Below are 23,250 nucleotides of genomic sequence, written 5' to 3'. Positions count from 1 at the left end.
TCTGCCTGGAGACTAGGACACTGCACAAACCAATATCAATATTACTGTTAAGTTTATTACTAAATTGGTTCTGAACAAGCAGGGAGTAAACTTGCAAAACGTTTAATACAGATATTCGCTCCTTTTATACTGACCTTTGGATGACTTCTATCGTTTAAAATGCACTACGACGATTTTGATTGACGCTACTCCTCTGCAATCAAACGAAAGACTACGAGTTCGTTAAGTCTTCGAATTCGTAATTGAATACATGTATTGTGATTTGAATTTTTTGTGATGTTCTGCATTCAATGGTGGCAGTTTAAATCCATTTCAGTAGAACTTCGGAGAAGGGGGTTTAAATTAAAGAGCCTCAAGTTGAAATACTGGTTCATAATTCAACACGTTAAATATTTTTGAGATCGAGCTGAGGTGTGGTATCCAGGCTAATCGCATCTCAACTCCTCACTGAACGTTGTATTTCTTGAACGTCATTTTAATTAGCCTGTTATGATTTTAGAGTTGAATCAGGCCGATATAGCTAGAGAAAAGACTCTTGGAGAGGAAAAGAGACCAGGTCCATAAGACGCTTGACAAATCTAGATCTTTTCAATGCCCATTAGAACTCTCTACTCTAGGCGCCTCACGTAAGAGAGAAATGTCAGCTGCCTTGGCAAACATTGCGTAACAAGGCCAGCGGTGCGTCATCTCACCACGATGTAGCACTTTTCAATCCATCTGCCGGGGTTTGTTTGAGGTGGCCGCGCTTCCTAACGGTCTGAATGCAGGAGCAGGAAATCCGATGTGACCGTAAACACACCGGTGTAAGGGAACACCGTGTTCCTTCGTGCGCTGACCTGTGCACATGCGGCTTCTCCGCCATCCAGACGGGCGCAGTACGAACTCGCGAACGCCGGATTTTTTAGCCAAGATATCTGTTTTCAGGATGTGTTTGCAGGATTTGTCCCTTCGCAGCCCAGTGTTGGAGAACTGTTGTGCAGTGCACATTTAATGCAGTGTGAAGCTTCGTCGGTGAGTGTCCTTTATAACTGATCTGTTTGGTCTTCTCCAAACGAACGGTAGCCTGGTATCCAGCCGTAATATAGCTTCCGAGTCTCTTCTTTCCTCTCTGGCAATTTGCGAAGAGGAGAGAAGAGACTCGGGAGCTATAATTACGGCTGGATACCAGGCTAAACGAACGGTTGTGCTCGTCAAGCTCCGCTGCCCATGTCGTTCGTTGGTATAACGTTATATCGTTTTTGTATGGTTGCTTTCATGAAGTTTTTCATTTCATTCCATGTTGGTAGTCCTGAGTGTTGGAGAGAGGTGTATCTTTATTTCTTCATCGTTCTACGGTCAGTGGGAAAAACACATTCAATCTTTCTGTGAAATAAATCATTCTTAATCCTCTTACATCTACCAGGTAATAGTCGCGATACTTTAGAAAATAACAAATCAGCATGTTTCATGTACGATACGAAACTGGATAGCACTAACAGACAACTGGGCAACAGCAAGTTTCGAACCGTCCACTAACACTAGTACGACGAGGGCTTGCCCTATAGCATATATGTACTGTGTGAGTCGTGTACAGAAAAGCATTTAAGGAACATCAACAGTGTTTACGCCTAATGATTTGCCGGATGATCTCGCCAATGTCAGACCTCTCATTATGATAATTGCTAGAAGTTCAGCAAGGACTTTCATACAATGTCCGACTCCTTGGTCTCGGCATAGTATCCTGTGCCGGCATTTCCCCAGCGGAATCAGGTGGACTGTGTTGACAGGCCAGAGTTGCAGTCTGCGGCAAGTGGCCGTGAAGTGGCCCCACAAACCCGCCAATCTGCGCGTCGCGCCGTCGGCTTGTCGATACCTCTCCTTGAGTCGCCCATTTGTTTCCGTGACAATAATGTCTCTGGAAGAAAACAAACACAAAAACTGGTCTGAAACCGGGCCCCGCCATACCAACAGTGTGGCCAACTTGACCCATGTTTGTTGTGCTGGCCGTATCGCTACCTACATCAGACCCAATCTTTTCAGCGACAGGGCGACGTGAAAGGACAACCAGACCCGCTAATGCATCCGTCCCAGCCCGGCTTGTCGGGTCCCTGTCGGTCTTTATGACGCAAGAAGTCGAAAGGAGGCGTGCCCACTCGTGCTGATAGCATGGCTCTGGGATAGTCTTTCCGGGGGTACACTGACAGACATGACGCCTTGTCATCGGGCGCCCATCACTATAAAGTGTGCAGATAATCTCATTGCTGCATGGAGAATATTTTGCCTAGGTGGCCAGCAGCTAGCCTGGATACCAGACCCTTAGCCTAGGACGATCTCCAAAATATCTATCGTGTGGAAAGATATTTTTGAGATAAGGCTAGCCAGCAGCCAGTTATATACTATAGGAATTCATTCTAATTCCCCAAATGGATGAACGAGGGGGTGATGATGTTAGATAGATGTCATTATTCATTATTGTCATCGGGCGCGCATCACTATAAAGTGTGTAGAACATCTCATTATCATTTTCGAACGCTCCTGTGTAGAGATAAAGTGCTGATAACGTAGGGGTTGCCCACAGTTCGATGAAAGCTTGGGAAACCGCCAGCTTCGATGTAGGTAGCACGGCCTCGACTTTCACGGCAAATGATACACAACTGTGGCCTTTCGACTTGCCATAATATTGACATTGCCTCCCCATTTGCGGGAGCAGTACGCACGCGTCTCTTCGACAGGATGACGTGCGTACAAAGGTTACCAGCGGACAGCAATTCAAACAGGGATAGTACAGCGTTAGTGTGATACAAGGAGGGATTTGTCTTCTGCAGGAAACGTGCGTATATTGTTGTAGGTATTAACATTATGTATCTGTGAAAAGTTTGCATGGAAGGGCCTTGTACAGCTGTTCCCCCTGCGCCCCGGGTATCAGCTTCTGAAATGGACTCGGTTTTATGGCAGGAATGGCAGCTATGTATGTCTTTCTCTTCGTTGCTGACATTGCCCCATGCATTGTTTGAGGACTAAAGGCTGGTAGAAACAGAGGTACAGAAACTGGAGAAGTACACGTGCATGCACCCCTATAAAGAAGTGGATGCTCCCAATTGTGCCTCTCAATGCTACGAAGTATACATGTGACGTAATCAATTTGTACAGTACTAGTGACTCTCTGCTAGATCAGGCCGTCATAAAGCCGGTAGTACTACTGGCAGTACCCGTACTGTTCTTGTCCAGCACTACATGTAAGTCATATATATTATGGTGCATACGTCGTGCTGATTAGTACGTCATGGCCACTACATGCCCTTGTTGCCTCTTCACATGTGTCTCTCAGTTTCACAGTTTTTCCTACAATGTCCTAACAGCGGGCGAATGGAGATACATGTAGTAAATGGAGACATTTTCGCGGTGGTTTTATGTCCGCGGTTTTCGCATTGCCAATTCACCGCGAACTTAAAACCACCGCGAACATTTTCCATGGCAGTAAGAGACTACAGGGCATGGTGAGACTCAAATTTGATTATCTAGCACATTTATTTATCCATGAATAGTATTTTAGGACTGAAAACGGGATAGTTAGAAGAGTTGTGACAACTTGTTATTAACGGATATTTCAACAATTGCCTATATACTAGTGAATTAATGTGATAGAGGGGTGATATCACATTTTTTCTCGAGTAGACACAAATTTCGACCTGCAACCGCGAACTTAGAACCACCTTTTCCGCTACCGTGAATACCCTGTATTTCTGACCAAATGTATAACGACCCTAATCCTACTCAGAGAAAATTACACAGAGCGCCCGTGTAATTTTTCCGACTACTACTATATCTGCGCGATTCAACCTCTGCATGGAGATTACCTAATCCAAGGCAATGGCGTTCGTGCCGTGGTCCACGTGCCACGCCCCTTTGCATTGTGTAGCAATTGGCCATGGCCGAGCTCTTCCCGCCCGGGAGGTGCCAGCTTCTGTGCCGCCAGGCCGCGCTTTCACTCACGCTGACAGAAATGTCTCATACCTGAACTTTCTCACCTGCATTCCACGAAGCTCAGGGGGCAACCATTTCATACAATGAGGGGTAACAACACGCTCTTACCCATCCCCTTCCCTTACTCAGCCCAAGCGCGTGTCATTTTCTCCTTCCTTATCTCCTTCACTTAGAATCAATGATCATCAATGTCTTGACACCAGTCTCATTACACTTTCAAGTTTACTAGTTGCGAGACTCTCAACAATGCCCTACTGACTTGTCCTCCAGCCCTGAAACAATGGAGCTGCCCTAATATGGAAAATTGCCATGGGAAAAAGGTAAATCTTCAGAGGCCCGTGTGGCAGGCGGTAATCCTTTTCACTGCTTCGGACCCTCCCTGGTCTGTAGCGGATAGTCCCCAACACGTTACAGTAAGTGGACGGACCATTGTGGACTCCTGCTGGTGGTACATACATGTATACAGGAGACCGCTGAGGCCTGAAGACGAGTTTAAGTGTCCTCGACCATTTCTACACAACTGTGCAGAAACACTAGGTGAGTAAGGACGGTTTTACTGTCTGACTCTGACCAAGTTAAGTCACCTGGCGGCAAACAGAGCCGTCTGTCCGTACTGAGCTGGGCATGGAACCGGGTTACGCCCCGACCGGGTAAGGGCGCAGTGAGTAACCTTTCTATCTGTTCTGTTTAGAAGTGCGAACCTGGTCATGGGTTCTCGTGCTTTTTTCTATCTTTAAATATTTGCAAGAGTGCAGCTATCTCACCAGAGTAGATAAACGTTAAACACTTTATGCAGGACTGCACTATGACGCCATGTACCATGACAAATGTATGAAACGTGTACATCTAAAAGAAAGGCATGAAAGACAGAAAATTTCGTGCTACATACAGATTTCTTAGAAGTCGGAGGGGAGGGGGTCCTTACACCCAACCCACCTCTTTCTTGTTATGTGTGGCGTTCGCGGTCTTTTTCCATTGCTGCAAACGCCCTGCCTTCCCCTGCCTGATTAGTAGGAGATTTTCTCGGCTTACCCTTACAGAACCAGAATCGGCTGCAGTCCCTTTATCGGAAAGCCGTTGTGTACGTGGTAGCACAGAGCTAACGATATCAAAGAGCTTTGCTAAGCTTAAACATCAAACGGCGGTCGAAAGTGGCCTTTGCGTCCGGAGCTGCCCCGCAGCCTTTAGGCGCGATAAAGCCTTGCTGGAAACGCGCCGCCCTGCCCACTGTTGTCCATGTTAGGACTCCGGAAGGCCAGAACTGCAGGGATAATCGATCTGCCTTCGAATCTATTGAAATGATCGAATTCTTTCTGGTCGGACCCACATCGCAGTGGAAAGCTCCCTACAAAGCCGCGCCACACTGGCGGGATTTAGTAAGCAAGCAATCGCGTGTTGTCTCCGCCTGTGTCGGGAATCCGCTGCTGGGCACCCCGTCTCACAGGAGCAGCGAAACGATGACTGCAGATATTTAACGACAATGCGAGGAACTCGTGACTTCTTGAAGCAAGGAAAGCTGTGGGCTTGTGAGACGCACGCAATTATATCCCACGGCTTCCTCCCGTGGGCTCAGCGGACTTAGCGACAAACTCCCCATGGGAAAAGGGATTTAGAGCTATTTCACGCAGGTTACAAGCGTGAAACTCTTGGGTCAGCGCGTAAAATCATTGCCCTACCCACTCTCTCACCTTTCCACTACGGGCTGACAGGCTGGAATGTCGGTGTTCCCTCCGTGCCAGGACCTGGAGGACGACTGCTCGGGTCTCCGCACGACGGCACGGACATGGGCACTCCGACACTCCCGCGGTGCGGCCACCTGTTCATATGCTGCTCAAACTTGTATCCATAAAAATCACGAGTGCACATGTCAAGCGGGTAACCGGTCACCTCAGACAAGCAATAAGCCTGAACGATGGCCGCTGTTTGACGTAGAACAGACCGGGTGATACATAAAATATACCTGGACAGTGTACCTTTAGTTACCACCTGCCAGAACACTCGCTTGGCGGAGGCCTGAATGGGCACCAGTAGCAGTGGCTGGGTGGTTTTCTGACCAGTAGCAGTGGCTGGGTGGTTTTCTGAAACGCGTCAAGAAGTAGATGTGAAAGTTGAGTTTGCAGCCATTATGATGATTATGATGACATACAGAGTAGCCTGTCTTGTGCAACAGGTTTTCTCCGTGAACTCTACAAAGGTCCGTCAATGATGATCATGAATCGTATTATGACGTGGTACAAGGCCTTTTTCCTATAGAATTAAGTTATTATCCAATATAGCGTTTCCAGCTGTTTTTTGTACATTTGATTCGTGCTCTATTATGATCATGGTATTGACATTCATATAGATCATAGATGTATAATCATTTGTAGGATTCATCCACCCCTTCCATGATAACCATACGCCTCTGCTGCATGTATCCGTCCATCTATGGGGACGCAATCTTGCGCGTCTGTGTGGCTGGTGAGACCCAACCAACCTGTTACCTGCGACCTGGAACACGACATGGCTCCACAGGTAACATAACACCTGGGCTATTCCAAGAACGACTCAACCAATTAGACGTAAACTGAGGGAACTCGGCCGTGCCGGTGGCAGCGTGATTGGGAGGGACATGCTCCGGTAATTCTAACAGCAACATAGCTGCCCTGGGAGAGGAAAGAATGGAAATACTGACGGCACTATGGTCTGGTCGGGCCAGGATGCCTACACAGGGCTTTTCTGTCGTGGACGTGTGCATGTGCCGCACGAAACATATTTAACTGCGAAGGTTGCGACGTCCGCTTTCTGGCAAATGCAGTCCAATACCGTCGGTCGTTTTAGATATGTTTCTCGGCACTTATCTTTCATGTCTTTGCCACTTCTTTCAATAGTCATTATTCTGCCCATCATCGATATCTGTTCTTCTTTCCATCACCTGGCTGAGAAGAAGAAACAAACATGGTGAAGTAGACAGAGAGAGAACAGAAACTAGGGCAGGAAAGAAAACATGACAGGATGCGAAAAAGAGAGAGGGAGATAAGAGAGAGAGAGAGAGGGAGAAGGAGAATAAGAAGAAACTACTGTACAACTGAAAAGGCGTCCTGAGACAAGCTACTTACCGCTAAGATTCCTCGGTGTAGCCTGAGGCGGAGTGCCGGTTTACTAACTGATCCGACATGTGCGCTCGCTCACCGGACATTGTTAGAGGATCAGTACAGGAATGTGGGACACTATTACTTCAAATCCAATTTTGTTCTTCATTCTGAGTCGGATTGCGGCACAGATGGCTTCATTGGAATTGTGGTATTATAGTGATCCGCTTCTGTGCTTTCACCAGCCTTCTTTTTAGCTTTGTTCTGTTGAGACGTCTAAAGTATGTTAGCAACTCTCGTAATTTTATCCAGGGGAACATGGACTTTGAGATAGTTTTACCAAAGTAAAGTTATATTACACGTATTGCCCCATAAACAGCACGAACACAGCATGGCCTGGCCGACCTTTACCTTTGTCGGTTGATAGCTTTGTCCATTGTGTCATATCTAATGAAATTCCTCCGTGTTTAAGTAGTGAAGATTTTCCTATTATGCCTCTGGCACAATTCCTTAATTCACTACATTGCTAGTGCTCACCTTCTTTGTTATAACTCCTGATCCCTCTCCTGGCGAGTAAGACGTCCTTGAACTCTCCTTGTCTTCTGGTTTCACCCATACGTCATTTAAGGGATTACCGAGCAATGGGTCACCTACAATCATCAAAATCATCCAAAATTAGATTAAGCTCTCGTCTATGGGTAATCATGGCACTCAGGAGCTCTAAAGGATACGGGGTGACATTACGAGATAGACGGGATGTGGGTTTTAACAATACAACCGGAGGGAAGTTTCTAAAGTTAAATGTGAACTTGTTAAATGACGCAGTATGAATCTGAAAGCTCATGAAATGTGTTAGGAATTTAAAACAAGTGTCGTGATGATATGTAGTTATGAGATAGATGCCCGACAGTGCTGCTTGAACATTGTAGGCACACGTTTCGCCAGTCCGAGTAGTCGACATCAGCCAGATTCACCCCCGGATCAATACTATCGGCCCTTATGAGGGAAATATTGCGGAAAAACACAGGACGACACGAGCATGATTGCGTGCTCTCGAGGTATCGCTGTCCGCTTGAGTGCGCGGCTTCTGACGGCTGACGGGAAGCGTCCCTTATCTGCCGCTCTCTCAGCTCCGCTCTCGCTGTTCACGTGCCGGCTGGAGTGGCCCGCTATCCGGGTTTCCCACAGCAGGCTTAGAGCCACACAATACTTCATTGCCTTGTTGGACTCCGCGATGATGGTTTACATCCTGCTGCTTCAGCGTGCCGGGGGACTGTACAGGTAGGTAGGGGATGTTAGCTTGTGGCTGATGGGAAACCCGAATCTAAATAACCTGCAACGGGTTATTGGGACAGTCACGGGGATCAACCTGGTCTTAGGGTCGGCAATAATGGTTTCCTTCTTTATCAGGTTGATTTGGTTATATGGATGACATCCGCGCGCGATCATCAATCTTCGACCGTTTCCAAAAATGAAATAAAAAAAGTTTTGAACCATACTCTAAATCGCACAGAATAAGCAAAAATGAGCATAATATCGTCATAGACCATTACAAGGTCAAAGAAAATGTAAAAGAACAAAAATGGTTCGGTATACAATATTCTGTGTGTTCAGTCATTTGTTCAACCTTCCTGACCACTTTTTTTTCATGATGAAGGCAACCTTTTATCGGTCAACGTTTTTTGTTTTTATTCGCACGCTCGCATCAGTTTTTGGATTCTCGGAGGATGTCATCCATATAATCAAATTAACGTGGCCTCACTTGCAAAGAGTTATCTGACCTTGCCATTGCCAGATCTTCTTCGTGCCGTCCCAAAGTCAGCACAAACTTATCACCTGCATCTTTTCACCATCACCCCCAACTTCGTGGTGTCCAACCAAAGGAACCAACGTGTAAAGTAGAACCTACTGATGATCCGGAAGAAAAAAAGTACTGTATGAAAGCCAAAATCCTGAAATTAGCCCCCGATATATTCGTAATTTCCTACAGTGGAACTTTCTGCCATCAAGTACATTAGGAGCATCCTCAAATTTGTAGTCAGGTGCGCAAAGGTGTGACAGGTAGTTCAGTGTATGTGATATACAGCTGCTGCCGCGCCGCGTGCCTCCGAAGTTAGTGTGTTACACCGAAGGGCGGTTATAATGGGTACATACCAGATAGATAGATAGATATAAGATAGATAGAAAAAATTGCGAATGGATAGCCTGAATTCTAAACCTGAAAGAGTGCAGCACGTGTCTGTCGCCTGGTGGTCAAGTTCTCGGGTTTGTCACCAGGGTTTCTGTCGGGCACCTGACAACAGCATTAGTTTTGAATCACCTGTCAGACTCCTGGGCAGCTTTCGTTGGAACCTGGGTCTAGGAAAGGTGCTGAACAGTGACAGGAGTTTGTCGGTGCCAGGCATTAGAGGGCAATTCCATCGCGCGGAGTAACCAAAACCCGCAACCCAGAGGTTCAAACTTCCAAGGTTAACTCTGTCGTGTCTGTTCGCCCATCGTACTTGTTTGCAGGTTATGTCAGACGTGCTCCCGCGTAAGGTCACAATCTCACCTGTCCACTCAAGGTGGACAAGGTGGACGGGAAAGTCAGGTAAGGAGGCGGCTCTGCATAACTCCTGGACAGGTGGGTCCGACAGTCACCACCCCGCACACAGGGGCTTTTTGTCCGCTACCTGCAGGGGAACAGGTAAGTGGCACATCTTGACATTCTCCTGTCGTGTTTATTTCCCTCGGCTTTCTCAAGCGAGAGAGTCTTACGCTCTTAAGGCTGTCACACTTGTCGAGTTGATGAGCAGGGCGGACGTTTCGGGGCAACAGGTAGGACCGCTGTTCACTCAGCACGAGAGATAGCGACGCGCTCTTCAGTCACGGGCAGAATAACATGCTAGCCCACGTGCATTCTCCTCACCGGCAGGTAGGGCAACAGGTAGACCCGTCCACGCACCGCAGCGCTCTGCCGGGAGCGTCCAACCGAGGAGAGGCGATGTATCGTGTTCTGTGTTCCTCTCTTTGACGGCCTCTGCAAATTGGGTTGAAATGTTGCAGCAACAATTTCATTTCCCGGCCTGGCTGATGAGGAAAGTCAGGCAGTCGACTGTGCTCCTCTTGGTGAATTGGTTGTCGCCTCAGCAGGGGAAATGTCCCTTTGTTGTCGGCGGACCTAGATAAACTCTTTCGAGGCAATCGTGCGTGTGTACAGCTTAAGATTTAACGGTCGGGGAGTTATGATATGTAGCGGTTACTTTCAAAAGTAAACCCGGCATGTTATTTTGACTAAGTGGGGCCCGGGTATTGACACAAGAGGTCCGTCTGCATGCTCCGTGCTACCACAAGTGGTCATAGTTTAGGCAAGAGCACAGAATGTCAGCTTCTCCTGCGCAGGACAGCGATTCGTTCTTGCCCTGTCCTCTCTTTCCTTTGGACGGCCGGTGGGAGAGGATGCGCAACCGGCCAATGGACTGGTGGGGTTGAGTGGTCTTCCTCCCTTCAGCTGGGCATCTGTGCAGCCTCGCCATTCACCAACGTCCGGGCTTTTTATAACGGTGTGATCTCCCCTTACAGCCACACACGCAAAACTCGATGAGAATGAGCCACGAGTTGACTGAATAGCGCCAAATATTTTTCCGACCGGGGGAGGGAAGGCCAGCCGCCGTATTAGTAGTGTTTTAATCGTTCCTGCCTAGCTGAAATATCTCCGGACACTGGGAGGGGAGGGGCTTCGACACAACTAGCACCACGCGTGTTTTACCAGAACGAAGGAAATGAAAACAAAAACACAGCGAGATGCCCATGTTTGCTAAAGAAATTCGGACCGTGTGAAATGTTGTTGTATGAACATACTTTGCTATTGACATGTATTAGGGGTCGGATCGGGTCACTACCGCTAGAATGAGACCTGTCCACCCCTGTTTATGGCTTGGTCTCGCCCCGCGGGTTGGTTGGGCCGGCGGTGGACCAAGGCGGGACCCACAAAAGCAGGATGATGTTAAATAAACATGACTGGATAGGCGCCGTACTCGCTGCCGGCCCGCGTGCATTAGTGCAGTCTGACCATGACACGGGAGGGGGAAGTTCTGCCAGAGACGGTGCCTAACGCTAGGGTTAGCCAAAGGAGTATTTCTAAACTTCCCTCCCTAATTCCTTCCATGTTCCAGGGTGCTGCCGCTCTTTGATGCCGACCATTCGGAAACTCAAACAACACCGACGTAAGCGGCGGCCGTGACAGTTAAATACCGCATTACCATTCAGTCGTGCCTGGACCCTGCCCATTCAACTGGACATCGGCGGGACCAGACTACTCTCTCCAGGCCAACCACATCATCCTCGAGCTCCGAGCAGGGACACCCCCAGTATGGGAGCCAACGACTGGGTTGTACGGGTGGTGGTGTGTTCCGCGGCGGTGGCAGGCCTGCTGGTCGCCGTGGGTTTGCGTCGGACTTACGGTCTCCCCGTGTCAGGCTCACAGACGCAGGTAAGACATTAACCTCCTCATGTAAGAAATGAAAGGATTGATTAAGGTATTTCGAGTTTGCCATTTTCTTCTCGTCACGATGGGTAACGAGAGCAAGAAACAGAGATTGCACATGAGAAACCTTATCGTTAGAACGCCCTCCGCGCGCGCTATGCCTGCTAACATGCGGAATGTCGTTAGATGAGTGTGGTACTGCGCAGGAAGGGGGACACGAGAAACCAGCACAAACTGATAAGAATAACAAGTTGGGCTTAGTAGCGATACAAGCGGGTAGCCAGGCGTGCGGACCGGGGCACTCTGAGACCGGTCAGGCGCCGAGTGACGGGTACGAGGCGACCTAGCAGGCGTCTGTCACCGAGACTACCGGGCGTCTGCTTCTTAGGCTAGAACACATCCACGCTTCTGTTTATCGGACCTGATGTCAGTTATACAGCGGCTCCAGAAGCGTGTTTTCCACGACATTCCCCTCTATCGTAGCGGGTAAGCCTCCCTTTGTCCCGGTCAGATCGAGACGCCAGCAGCGTCCTCCGAGGGTGGGACGATGTTGCCTTTTGGAGAACTGTATATTTTCCTTTCCCGGGACTGTTCGCATCCATTATTAGAGTCTTTTACCCAACGTGATCGGGTCTTCAGTTCAGCTATACCCACACGCGCCGCGCCAGGACGCTAATTGAGTCCTTTTGTTTCCACATCATAAAACTGAAGGAGAGTCTATAAACGCCCCGTGCTTCACAAGTCGGTGTGTTGTATACAGCACACAGTGCATGTTGACGAAACGGCGGTGTGTAGTGATACAGATCGTGTAAAGGATACGCCGCGCTTGGTCAGGGATGCCGCCTGATGGTCAGGCCGACCGGGGGCTTTCAACCCCCCACCCCAACACACACATAAATTCTGTTTCTCTAGTGCTAGATCTACCAGACCAAGGAGGTGATATAACAACCTTGACCAGATATACCGGATTGATTTCTGTGAGATGGTGTTGGTCTGGGATGTCGTTGATCTGTCCAATTTAACCATCAAAATTAATCATAACCAAATTCCTGCTCTCTGTTGACGAAGCGAATCTGATGTTACGCATGTTGTCCTATTCAACAAATTTCAAGGCTATTGACGTATTTTTTTCTGTCCGTTGCTGTATGTTTAGAAACTGTTCACAGCTACTAAAATTGAGCACAGTTATCATATGTATGAGTATTAAATGTACAACAACCTATGTTGTGCATTTTTTAGCCTTTGGGGGATTTTCTTGGTATTATCTTTCGTCGGGCGACCTGCGGCGTGGCTTCAGGAGAGACCATGAGTCTCATGCATGAGGATTGGCGAGGAGATTCCTGTGCAGAGAGATGAAAGAGCCGCACGGCGGGCGCTGGGGAAACGGGCCTGGCGAGGGGGTCGTCACGGACTGTACCCCTCGTAATTAAAACACAATGTTATCGTTACGAGAACAATATGTTCTCCATAGACTTGCCACTGCTGCAAGGGAATGGATCTGTCTCCAAGCAGATGTTGGGATGGTTACAGAGTTATAATATTATGGGGTGGGGCTGTCATAGATGCCCAAGAGCCTGGTAACGTTACGATCACGACATACCGTTCGGTTTGCGTCAACAGGCCACTGGACTGACGTGTATCGTTTTGTTGCTGTTTTGTTGTAACATTTTGTCAACAAAACAAAATCTGGCACATGACGTCTGCGCCACAAAGCTGCTGTAGTTTCCGTAGTGTCTCCGGGCTATCAGTACTTTACAGACTAATCTGGGGTCGGACGGCTTCTGACAAAAGTTCTGTGGCAATGGTTCTATTTACTGGGTAACCAAACTATGTACATGTACCAACCAACTAATCGACGAGCACATAAAGTCTAGGCATTGCTCTAGTAGGATAGCCCTGAGGCCGTGCTGCAGGAACTGTTCATGCACGGTAGATTCAGAATAAACGGTTGCAGAACGATGCTTGGTTGCGATGCACCATATTGGATCGGCGCTTCTCCCATGACTATAGTTTCCGCCATTGAAAAGCCGCGATGAGTGAAGCCCGCGCTAGTAACAGCTAGTTGCCAGGTTTGTGAGAGATGCACCTGTTTACACTGAGGCCGTGCGTGGGCCCCATAAGGAGCGACGGGCAAACAGCGCGGACACTTGGACCGTCCGTGGCACAGTTGACACAGTATCTCATGATGGTTTACACTGGGGTTGTTGATCCACGGCCACCAATCGCCCATCTGAGTGCCAGATAACACGTAATTGTGATGATCCTGCCACAGATAACGAGGGGATGAAAATTTGCTCCGTCTGTAGTCATCTAAAGCTGGATTAAAACCATCGATGGATGCTACAGTATAAACGTCCTCACACACACACACACGCGCGCGCGCGCGCGCGTACACACACACACACTCTCTCACACACACACACACACACACGACCATCCTTCCTGTGATCTCCCCAAGGAAAGATACAGATCTAGATACAGATAGCGAGGAGATGAAAACGTGGACAGTTTGTAGTAATTGTAAGACGATATGTATGCCATACCGCTACAAAAATTTACCCGGAGGGACTCTGTTCTGAGGATAGGAAATCTACAGGTACGAATCACTAGTCTCAAGGCCTGCTATAAATAGAAAACGCAGGATTTCTCTGTCTCGTCAACAAGAGACTGCAGCGAGACTAACGTCTGATTTGAAACCAATCTAATTGAAGGAAAGCTGCGGGCCCGCGGCGCCTACAGCAGGCGAAAACGGCGTCATCGCGGGGAGCTCAGACCCTTGCCGCCGCCAGTCCCGTCAGCTAGCTCAGATTCCCCACCCGGAAATAAGACGTGACGCTGGCCAGCGCGCTCCCTGCCCGGGGCCGTGTTGCCTAATTGCCGCGCGGTTGATGCCGCTGCCGCGGTGCCAACCCTGCGACTCCACAGAGCACGCCACTGTACGCACTTTGATGTGTTCTCTCTGCTCTTCCTCAACCAATAAAGACAATTACACAGACTCTTCTTTTTCCTTCTCTCTACAGGAGACTGGCGTCGAAGATCTGTACCGGAGAGACACCGGCTCAGTGTCTGCAGACAGGACGGAGTCGTCTGAAGACGACACAAATCGAGCCCGGCGTTGCACGTGTCAGGATACGTCAGGAACCGTTGCCAGGGAAACGCGCAGCGGACATGAAAGGACGCAGGGCCAGGTTGTCGTTAACAAAATTCTTGACTTGAACCTGACCAATCAGGATCCGAATATTGAGGTGACGATAGAAGTCATCACGGGTAATGCCTCTATGTCTGAGGACCTGGAGTTCATAGAGGGTCTGTGGGAGATAGAGGGGAACCAGGGAGACGGGGTGGGTCGGGAGGATTCCGAGGAGGAGGAGGACACAGATGGCGAGGAGGAGGAGGAAGAGTCTGATGGGGACCAGGACGGGGAAGAGGATGAGGATGAAGAGGACAATCATCTTGACTACGAGGATGACCTTGGATATATACTTGGATTACCAACACAAGCACCAGGTACGGCTTCGTACTAGTAATTAGAGTCAGTATTGGCGTTTATATCACTCTATCCTTCACGTCAGCACGATTATAACTAACTCTTAGTTAACCATATTATTGCACGTACCTTTTTATTGCCGTTATCGATTGACCACGAGAGTGAACATTCACAGGAAATCACCCATTTAGTGAAAACAGCAACACCCGCACGACCTTCAAGATACGAAACCGGTCGAATTGAAATGGAAGTAAGAGGTCCTTTCGTTCCTTTGGTTTTCGGGTAGGACAATGTTGAGTTTACAAGTTCGAGTAGTGATTATAAAACGATGTTTTTGGCCATGTTTGTCACTTTTAGTAGTGTTTAGAATGTCCTCTCTCTGTCGTGCTGTCGATCCCTGTCTTCCGCTCGCCATCCAAGTTTGTACATATTGTCGGGCTCCTGTTAATACCACAGTCGCTGTTACGGCTCACAAATACTAATTACACCGTCGGCGAAGCTGCAGATTGACAAGAGTCAGAAGTTCCGGAGTCTGTCGGAACAGCTTGGTTTGCAAAGTCCGGGTCAAGGCGGGAAAATAGGTCAGTTCATGGGGGACGGCAAGAAATGTCCGAGAGGACGCACCTTAGTGTTTGCCGACTTACAGAAAACAGATTCCTAAACTCACCAAGGGGTTGCACAAGGCTAAGGCAAATAATTAAAGAAACTTAATCCCAACAATACTCACCAGAAAGGCAGAGGGCTCGTTCAACATTTCAGCGCTAATGCCTCGAACCAGGTACGGGAAAGACATTGAGGTCTGGTATAATAAACAACTGGTCCCCTGTGTTTGCTCTACTGGACGTCTAAAACGACTGAGGTATATCATTTTCCCTTTATTGTCTTTCTTTCTTTCCGCCTACTTCTTCTATTAATCCATCCATACTCTATTCATTGTTTTACTCTTGTCCTTCCGCTTTTCTACTCTCCAAGCAGAGGTTCGGCTCCGGCTGTTTTTGACATGTTTTGGCGTTTTTTTCGGGCTTTCTATTTTGTACCGCTTTCTCAATGTTCGCCGGTCAAAAAGATGGCATAAGTCATAGAGAAAACGGTACAAAACAGAAATCCCGACAAAAAAGAAACAAACAAACAAACAAACAAAAACACGATAAAATACGCCGAACCTCTGGTTGGAAAGTGCCTCCTGACTTTTTTCTACTTCACAATTTCCCCATTACCTTTCCTTCTAACTGTAGAATTAAACCAGCACAGACAATGAAAAGAAATCATGCGTCTCCTAACTAGACGGCGATCGCACTGAGCTTTCACTGCGACCTACATCGGGATATGTGTTATCTTCGCTTTCACACTGGATATATCATACAAAACGTAAAAACAACGACAATTATCTTTACACGACAAAGTGTAAAGATTATTCGTTTCTTTTCTATACAATTCGTTGAGCGATATGTCAAATTTTAGGTCGCAGAGAGAGAGCGGCGAGAGCGCCGTCCTAGTGGAAAGTGGGCATAACTACTACATCAGATCCACACGTAAGATTTGTTGCCGTCCTTATTCCGCGGCGGTGGGGGTCAGGGCTCGGGTCAGACTGCGCGCGGGCTGCCGGTGATGGCCGTGCCGGGGCGCTGACTGATCAGGATCGGCACACCGGGCTTGGATTAGTCCCCGCGCTCAGCCTGGCGCGTGCCGAGGAATCAATCATCCCCGAACAACCTGACATCGGGACTTCTGATTAAGGACGGGTGGTGTTCATCTGCAAATGTCTATTTTTTGTGAATAGGTGTAGCCAAAGTCAGATTTGTGATTGACGTAAAATGACATTACTGTGACGTTCAAACCTATTTTTTTATAACACGATTTTTCATGATGTAAGTCACCATGAACATCGGGAGTATAGGAACTTGTGATTAGGGACGGGTGTTGTTCATCTACAAATGTCTATTTTTATGAATAGCCAAATTCAGATTTGTAGTTGATGACACGTTGAAACCTGTATTCTTTTAACACGATCTTTAATGATGTAAGGCACCATGAGCATGAAATTTCACCATCTAACATAGTCTAAAGAAATGTCAGCATTTTCAAATTATTTTAATATTATATAAGCCTTCAAGTTTTAAAAAAATCCATCCATTGCTTTTAAGATCATCTTTTGCACGCGCCAACTAACAAATAGGTAGCATCTTTGCTGTCGGTAAAAAAAAAAGAATAAGGCGCGACGTGGTGTCGAGATTCTCGCACATCCACGTTGGTGGCCGGGTAACATTCTGGTGTTACGGCTCTGTTTATGTCACCGAGGCCGAGTGCAGGGCTGGCCGGCGGAATGTCAGAAATCTGCCGACATTTATTAGCGGATTATCGGCCTTCGGTCCCAGTTTATCCAGTAGGGCACGTCCTTGAAACTCAAAATGGCCGCCCGTGGTGCCAACAGATGAACACACAGGCCAGCAGGCCGCAGAAAAGGGCGACGATGGGGGCAAGTATTTTTGTCGGACCGTCACGTGAGCATTTAAGCCAAATGTCCGGACCCAGTGGGATGTGTAAATAAATAACGTTCTACGTTTTATTACGTTCTATTCAAGGAGGTTAAAGAAATTCAAGGAGGTTAAAAAATACTTATCTTTTTAACCTCCTTGGTTTTATTCTATGGAATGTGTGACTCAATCAAATCGTGGAGATGAATTGACTCTCATTTCTAAAAAGAGTGACGACTGTGAAACATCATGTTACACATATTAAAATGGCGAGGGGAAGTTGATGTGCTGAAGGAAACTATGTGGTTACAATGATGAACACCATCTCAGATATTTCTGACCACCCTTGGCCCCTTTACCGTACGGCAAATAATATCCCCGCCCCCTCCTCAAACCATATGTGTAACTAAAAAGAGGCAGAGCACAACAAAAGTACATCATTGTCCCTATCACTGCTGCGTGACATACAGTATTGGTTCCCAGTGGGCTCTAGTAATCTCTACGCAGATCCTGCGATGGCATATAATCGGGCCAAGGAGTGTAGTCAACATATCCCCGAAACACACTCCTAGGCCGGCTTCACTCATCTGGCAGCTTTTGATACTATCTTGTGCAACCGTAGGATCTGCTTGGAGATTACACTCTAGTCCAGCCAATATTGTTGATCAGTGTCCGGTCTGTACCCCCCTCCCAGGTGCCGACTTACAGCCGACAGAAGCCGTGCAGATCGGAGAGCGCCTGGCCCAGGAACAGGAGAGGTCTCCGTTCGATATGTCAGGTAAGACGTCCGTCGCTTGTCCCCTACCTGAATGTGTGCATGGCTATAAAGTATAAACGTTACGCTCTATTAAAACCGAGGTACTGTATACAAAAGGAGTTAGCAGGTGAGGATAGCAGAAATAGACTCCGAAAGAAGTCTATCCAGGCAAAATATGGTCGAGTAGAATCATGCACTGGTAGTGCCAGTTCCAAGTAGGCGGCCGTTCACGATGGCAAGTCCGGTTTGCACGTTTAGAACCGATCTCAACCATGCGTCAGCGTCAAAGAAAAGGTTCTCGTGCCGCTATGTTGGTATTTTCCAGCAATAGGACATCTTTAGTCGGGGCTGACTTACAAACATACTAGTACCTTTTGACAGTCGGCCTTGGCCTCATGAAGATCAGATGACTTTCAAAACGCCCCCGATCAAATGCCATCAGGGGTGTTGGAAAATATGTTTTAACCGACATACTACTACACTGAGCCAAAGAAGACCAATGATAATGAGCATTCCTGTCGGAACAGAGATGCACAAAAGCCACGGAGGCATGGACAAGTGATCAGAAACACGGTCAAGGAAAATGGAATCATATGTGGTGTGATGCATTCTCTGTGACGATGTCAGGTTAGTGATCTCAACAGTGGCGGCCAGTTCCACAACACCTCAATGCTGTCATCACCTTGTAGTCAGACAGAGATTCGTGGCATTCCTCGTGTGACTTCGACGAAGGACAGTCGATTGTGACGTTCCCTCCCCTTGTCTGTGACCTTTCGAGTCAGGCACCTGACATGACGATACAACAATGGTGCAGGATGTGGTTCAGGTCCCCAGGCAGGGGCATGACGTACTTCTCCCCGCCATTGACAGGACCAAACCATGGCACGTCTACATGTATTGTGTTTCTGCACTTTACCCGCGATGTGTGGCCGTGTGGTTTGTGGCTCTGTCCGAGTGATTTTTGCTCCGGTCACGCCGCGCGCCGAGCCCGGCTCGCATGTCCGTGTCGGTAACCTGTGCCGGGGGCGTGGTGCCCCAAACAGCTCACTTTCCTGCCAGCTCTTGTTGTGTGTGTAACATGTAGTTCTCCGTGTTTGTTTTTAGATATAAGCTTTTCCGCCTTCACGGGACATGAACCTATACAAACAAGGGCGGGGGGTCCGGATTTGTTGCGCAAACTTGACTTCATCGCCTTTTTATCTCGACAGCGGTAGACCCGCGTGGGGATGAACAATAAACCACCCTTAGAAAAGCCCAGGCGTTTGTTAGTGCACAGGGAGGTGAGGATAGATGTCCATGGGAAGTGGGTCAAAAGAGAGCCCCTGATTAACCTGGACAAAGAAAAAAACGTCATGATTACATCTCGATGATGTTTGCCTGAGTTTGTCGAAAATGTTGTACTTTACTTTTTAGATGGCATCGCGTCATGCCGCTCAAATATGGCGCAGGATGTAAGCATGCCGCATCAACCGCATGTTTGCCTCTCGCCAGATCTCTGTAACGAACCGCGTTAGGCCCCATCTCATGTAACTCCCTAAGTTAATATTGACGTTGTTGAACGCCAGGACTATGTGGGGAAACACGTCTTTGTGTGGCCACAACCGCAGGTGCAGGTGCTACTTATCACCGCTAGTTCTGCCGTCATCCAGCCGTCTCGGCCCTTTGTCGGGAGGTGGGACCGCTCCAAAGCGTCCGACCATTAATTGGCGAAGGTACGGCGTAGGCAAACTCAGTGGTAACTATTACTATATTGTATAAATGCTGCGGGGACATGGACCGGTGACGCAGGGCTGTGTTCTGACATCATTAACTCATACGTCAGAACACAGGGACCATAACTGGGCGTTCTGTCTTGTGACCTTTATCATCGGATCAAAACAATCACAAGTTATAAATTGACACAATGTAGCTTGGTAAAAATATCAGATATGGATAAGCACAAAATAAGTATAATGTTTCCATGGGCGGTTGTAAAGACGATAAAGTCAATTTTCAGCATTGAGAACAGGAGAGAGGCTTGTTGACTACCCATGGCCTAAAGGGTGGTGCAAGATCGGCAACAACATTTGGATTGTTTGAATGAACGTTTCCTATGCAAACACCTCCGGTAGAACATGTTGTCACAGAAGACGTCATCGCGTGCGTGTGCAGTGAGAAACATGCTTCATGACGTCACCACTGCTCTCGTCCTTTGACGCAACCAAGCACAGTAACAATTGCGTTTGACGTGACAAATTTGTCCCTAACGTTGGTTTCATTACGTCAATGTTGCGGCCCCGGCACATGGAGACATGTAGGAAAACAGGTGCTAGTATAGTAAGGCTTTCAACCCGATCAATGTAAGAAAACATACGTATCCTGTTATTGCACAGTTTGTATAACCGAGCAGCTACAATACTATCTTACCGGGTCATCTTTCTTTTAGACAGTTTCCTTAGTCGCTTGTTGTTTTTTCACCGAACACAACCTAGACAGTAGCATCATACTAGTAGGTCCTGTCAGAAGAAAGGACAGCCGAGCATGGATGTCATAGTCCCAAGTAGGGTTGGTACGGGTATAAAAAAATCATACCCGTACAAAGTACAGACTCGACAGGACGGCCCTGGTTTTCTACAAATCACGGGAAAGACCACGCACACTAATTAGAAATAACATGAAAACGTCTACGCTGAACAAGGATTCAGCCCAACTAGCAATTTTTTGCTCGGCGTGTTTCGTACTGGTGAGAAACCTGCTGGGCTATCATACGTGGTCACCTTGGAGTGGTGGACTGATTTGCTGATCTGGCAAGTACTGTCAGGGTTTTCGATGAAATCAGTATCCATGTCCCCTTCGCCTACTTTCCCTTAGGTCCGCTGTTCCCCGAGGATAGCACGGGGCCGTGTGTCGGGACGACTCGTCTTACCTTGTTACCACAGGTGCGTTAGGGCTGTCTATCTTACCGTGCAGGGGCGGAGTACCGGCCAAGCAGCGGGAAAACACGCGTACGCGGGAGAGTTATGCTGGCGTTCAGGCAGAAATTATCTTGCGATGTGCGGAGCACTTTACAAAGACGCACAGCCACTGGACAGTATCTGCCTCACTTGCTACATCTTGTCCTAAATAGTACAACAGTGTTACAGTCGTAGGACATCCGCTCCTCTTTAGCAAAATTCCTTCTGAAATCTTCCTGTCATGAAAGGGGCGGGGCGGAGGGGCGTGTCGGCCGGGGGAGGACCGTAGCGCGATCTGACGGTGCAGTAACACCGTGCACCTGTCGTAACACAGCGCGGCTGGCGCTTCGTCATATCATCAGGTCACCTTACAAGACAAGCAGCATCCGCATCCAGCGGGGTCGTCAGGTTCGGCCGCAGATGTTTAAAACAGATTTGCATTGTACAGACTTACGGGAAAATATCATCAAGGGTCTCACCAAGACTAGCTCTTCAGTGAGCTAAAACTGGATCGAGATCACTTTTCTTTCCATCATCCATCACTCCTCTTCGTAGAAAATGTCTTCTTTTCTTCCAGAAAATAACAAAATGATGTTAGGGCAAAATGTTGAGTTTCTAAAATGATGTGGGCGACCCAGTCTATCCAAAAACACTTAAACGGCTTTGGGGACTCATTTTAAACCGTGTCACATTGTCCGTTTTCCTTGCTGGACAATCCCTAGCCAAAGACGAAACCTCTGTTACGTATGTTTTGTCTGGTTTGCAAGTGTCGACAACTGGAATGAACTGCTCGTCTCCCACTTGTGGGTGATGCCCTGTGTGTGACATCCTACTACAGATGTAGACAGCTGTTGCCGGTACTGAGATAAAGGGAATATCACACAGGGACGGTCTTAGCTAGTGCTGTATGAGCAATGGACTGAAGACTGAACGGGTTTCATAAGATACAAGTACTCTCTCAAACCATTCAAATTTGGTATTCATGTTACGCACAGACATCTGCCGTTCACAAGGAGTACAAAAGTAGATAACTGTGACTGGTGGATGAATCTCTCAATTTTTCTTTTCTTTCCTCTCCAGATGTGGACAGCTGTGAGCAGTGGATGAAGTGCCGCTCGGAGTTCCTGCTGGCCTACCTGTCCAAGTTGGACGACCTTCCCAGCTGCCCGTGCTTCTACCCGGTCAACCTGCCCTACAACAACCAGGTCTGGGACCCCATCCACAACCGCATCGTGCGCTGGGTGGACGCGTCCGGGCCCAGAGAGCGACTGGACGTGTACAAGCCTGGTGCACGGTACTGCATACGGTCGTTGCTCAGTCGGGAGAGCACCAGCCTCGCCGCCCAGCATTGCTGTTACGATGGCGAGATGAGACTGATCACCAGAGGAAAGGCAGCTGGTACGCCAAATCTCATTAGCACTGAGATCTCGCGAGAACTGCACTACAGGGTAGACATCATGCCCTGGATCCTCTGTAAGGGGGACTGGACTCGTTATAACCAAGTCAGGCCGCCCAACAATGCGCAGGAGTGTCCCGACAATCCTGACGACAATGAGCTGTACAGACAAGTGGAGGAAGCCAAGAACTACTGAGCCTGAACAACACATATGATGAAAAAGACCAAAGAAAGAACACAATTAAACCATGATACACTGTAGCATATCCTACACCTTGTACAGGATATTGCACTGCCAGAATGACGCGTCTGTGTACACCAGAACCCGTTAGGCTTGGAACGTCATCTTTACAATGGCTGGGAAATAAACAGACTAGAAATCACTTCGTTGGACGAAAGGCCATGGACCTCACCATTGCCTGTATTCCACAGGGTTATTTACAATCGAACCAAAGGCAACAGTTCGTGCGAGGACACAGATTAATAATCGGAAACAAACTTTGTTATTTCTGGTACAACTCGTCAGTTCCACAGGTTGTGGCTGATCAGCGGTGCGGTGAGTTAAAGAGTGCCGTCCATGGCGGCTGGGTGAACACAGACGATTCTCGTCTCTCAGCAGCTGTTGGAAGTGGTTCCTTCCGACATACTTGTCATGTTTCAGGGTGTTTGAAGTGTAACGGCAGGGATGGCTTTTTTGGGGATAA

The 23,250-nt window shown here is 48.0% G+C and overlaps 1 protein-coding gene across 2 annotated transcripts; it reads left to right on the top strand.

Annotated features, from left to right (window-relative positions):
- The first annotated feature begins 663 nt into the window (after positions 1–663).
- On the top strand, positions 664–23,245 carry LOC118417754 (isthmin-like). 2 transcript variants are annotated; one of them, XM_035823466.1, is made up of 5 exons: positions 664–1,011; positions 11,189–11,505; positions 14,520–15,006; positions 18,155–18,238; positions 22,231–23,245. In XM_035823466.1, exons 2-5 carry the CDS (start codon positions 11,386–11,388, stop codon positions 22,740–22,742), a joined length of 1,203 nt encoding a protein of 400 aa, XP_035679359.1. In that variant the 5' UTR covers positions 664–1,011; positions 11,189–11,385; the 3' UTR covers positions 22,743–23,245. The 2 variants fall into 2 exon arrangements, with proteins under 2 accessions (XP_035679359.1, XP_035679352.1); XM_035823459.1 differs by lacking the exon at positions 664–1,011 and adding an exon at positions 4,362–4,500.
- The last annotated feature ends 5 nt before the right edge of the window (positions 23,246–23,250 follow it).

The sequence above is a fragment of the Branchiostoma floridae genome, chromosome 1, assembly GCF_000003815.2.
Source record: "Branchiostoma floridae strain S238N-H82 chromosome 1, Bfl_VNyyK, whole genome shotgun sequence".
Taxonomy (NCBI): Eukaryota; Metazoa; Chordata; class Leptocardii; order Amphioxiformes; family Branchiostomatidae; genus Branchiostoma; species Branchiostoma floridae.
Note: the sequence above shows the minus strand (reverse complement) of the source record. Positions and strands in the feature narration are given on the sequence as shown.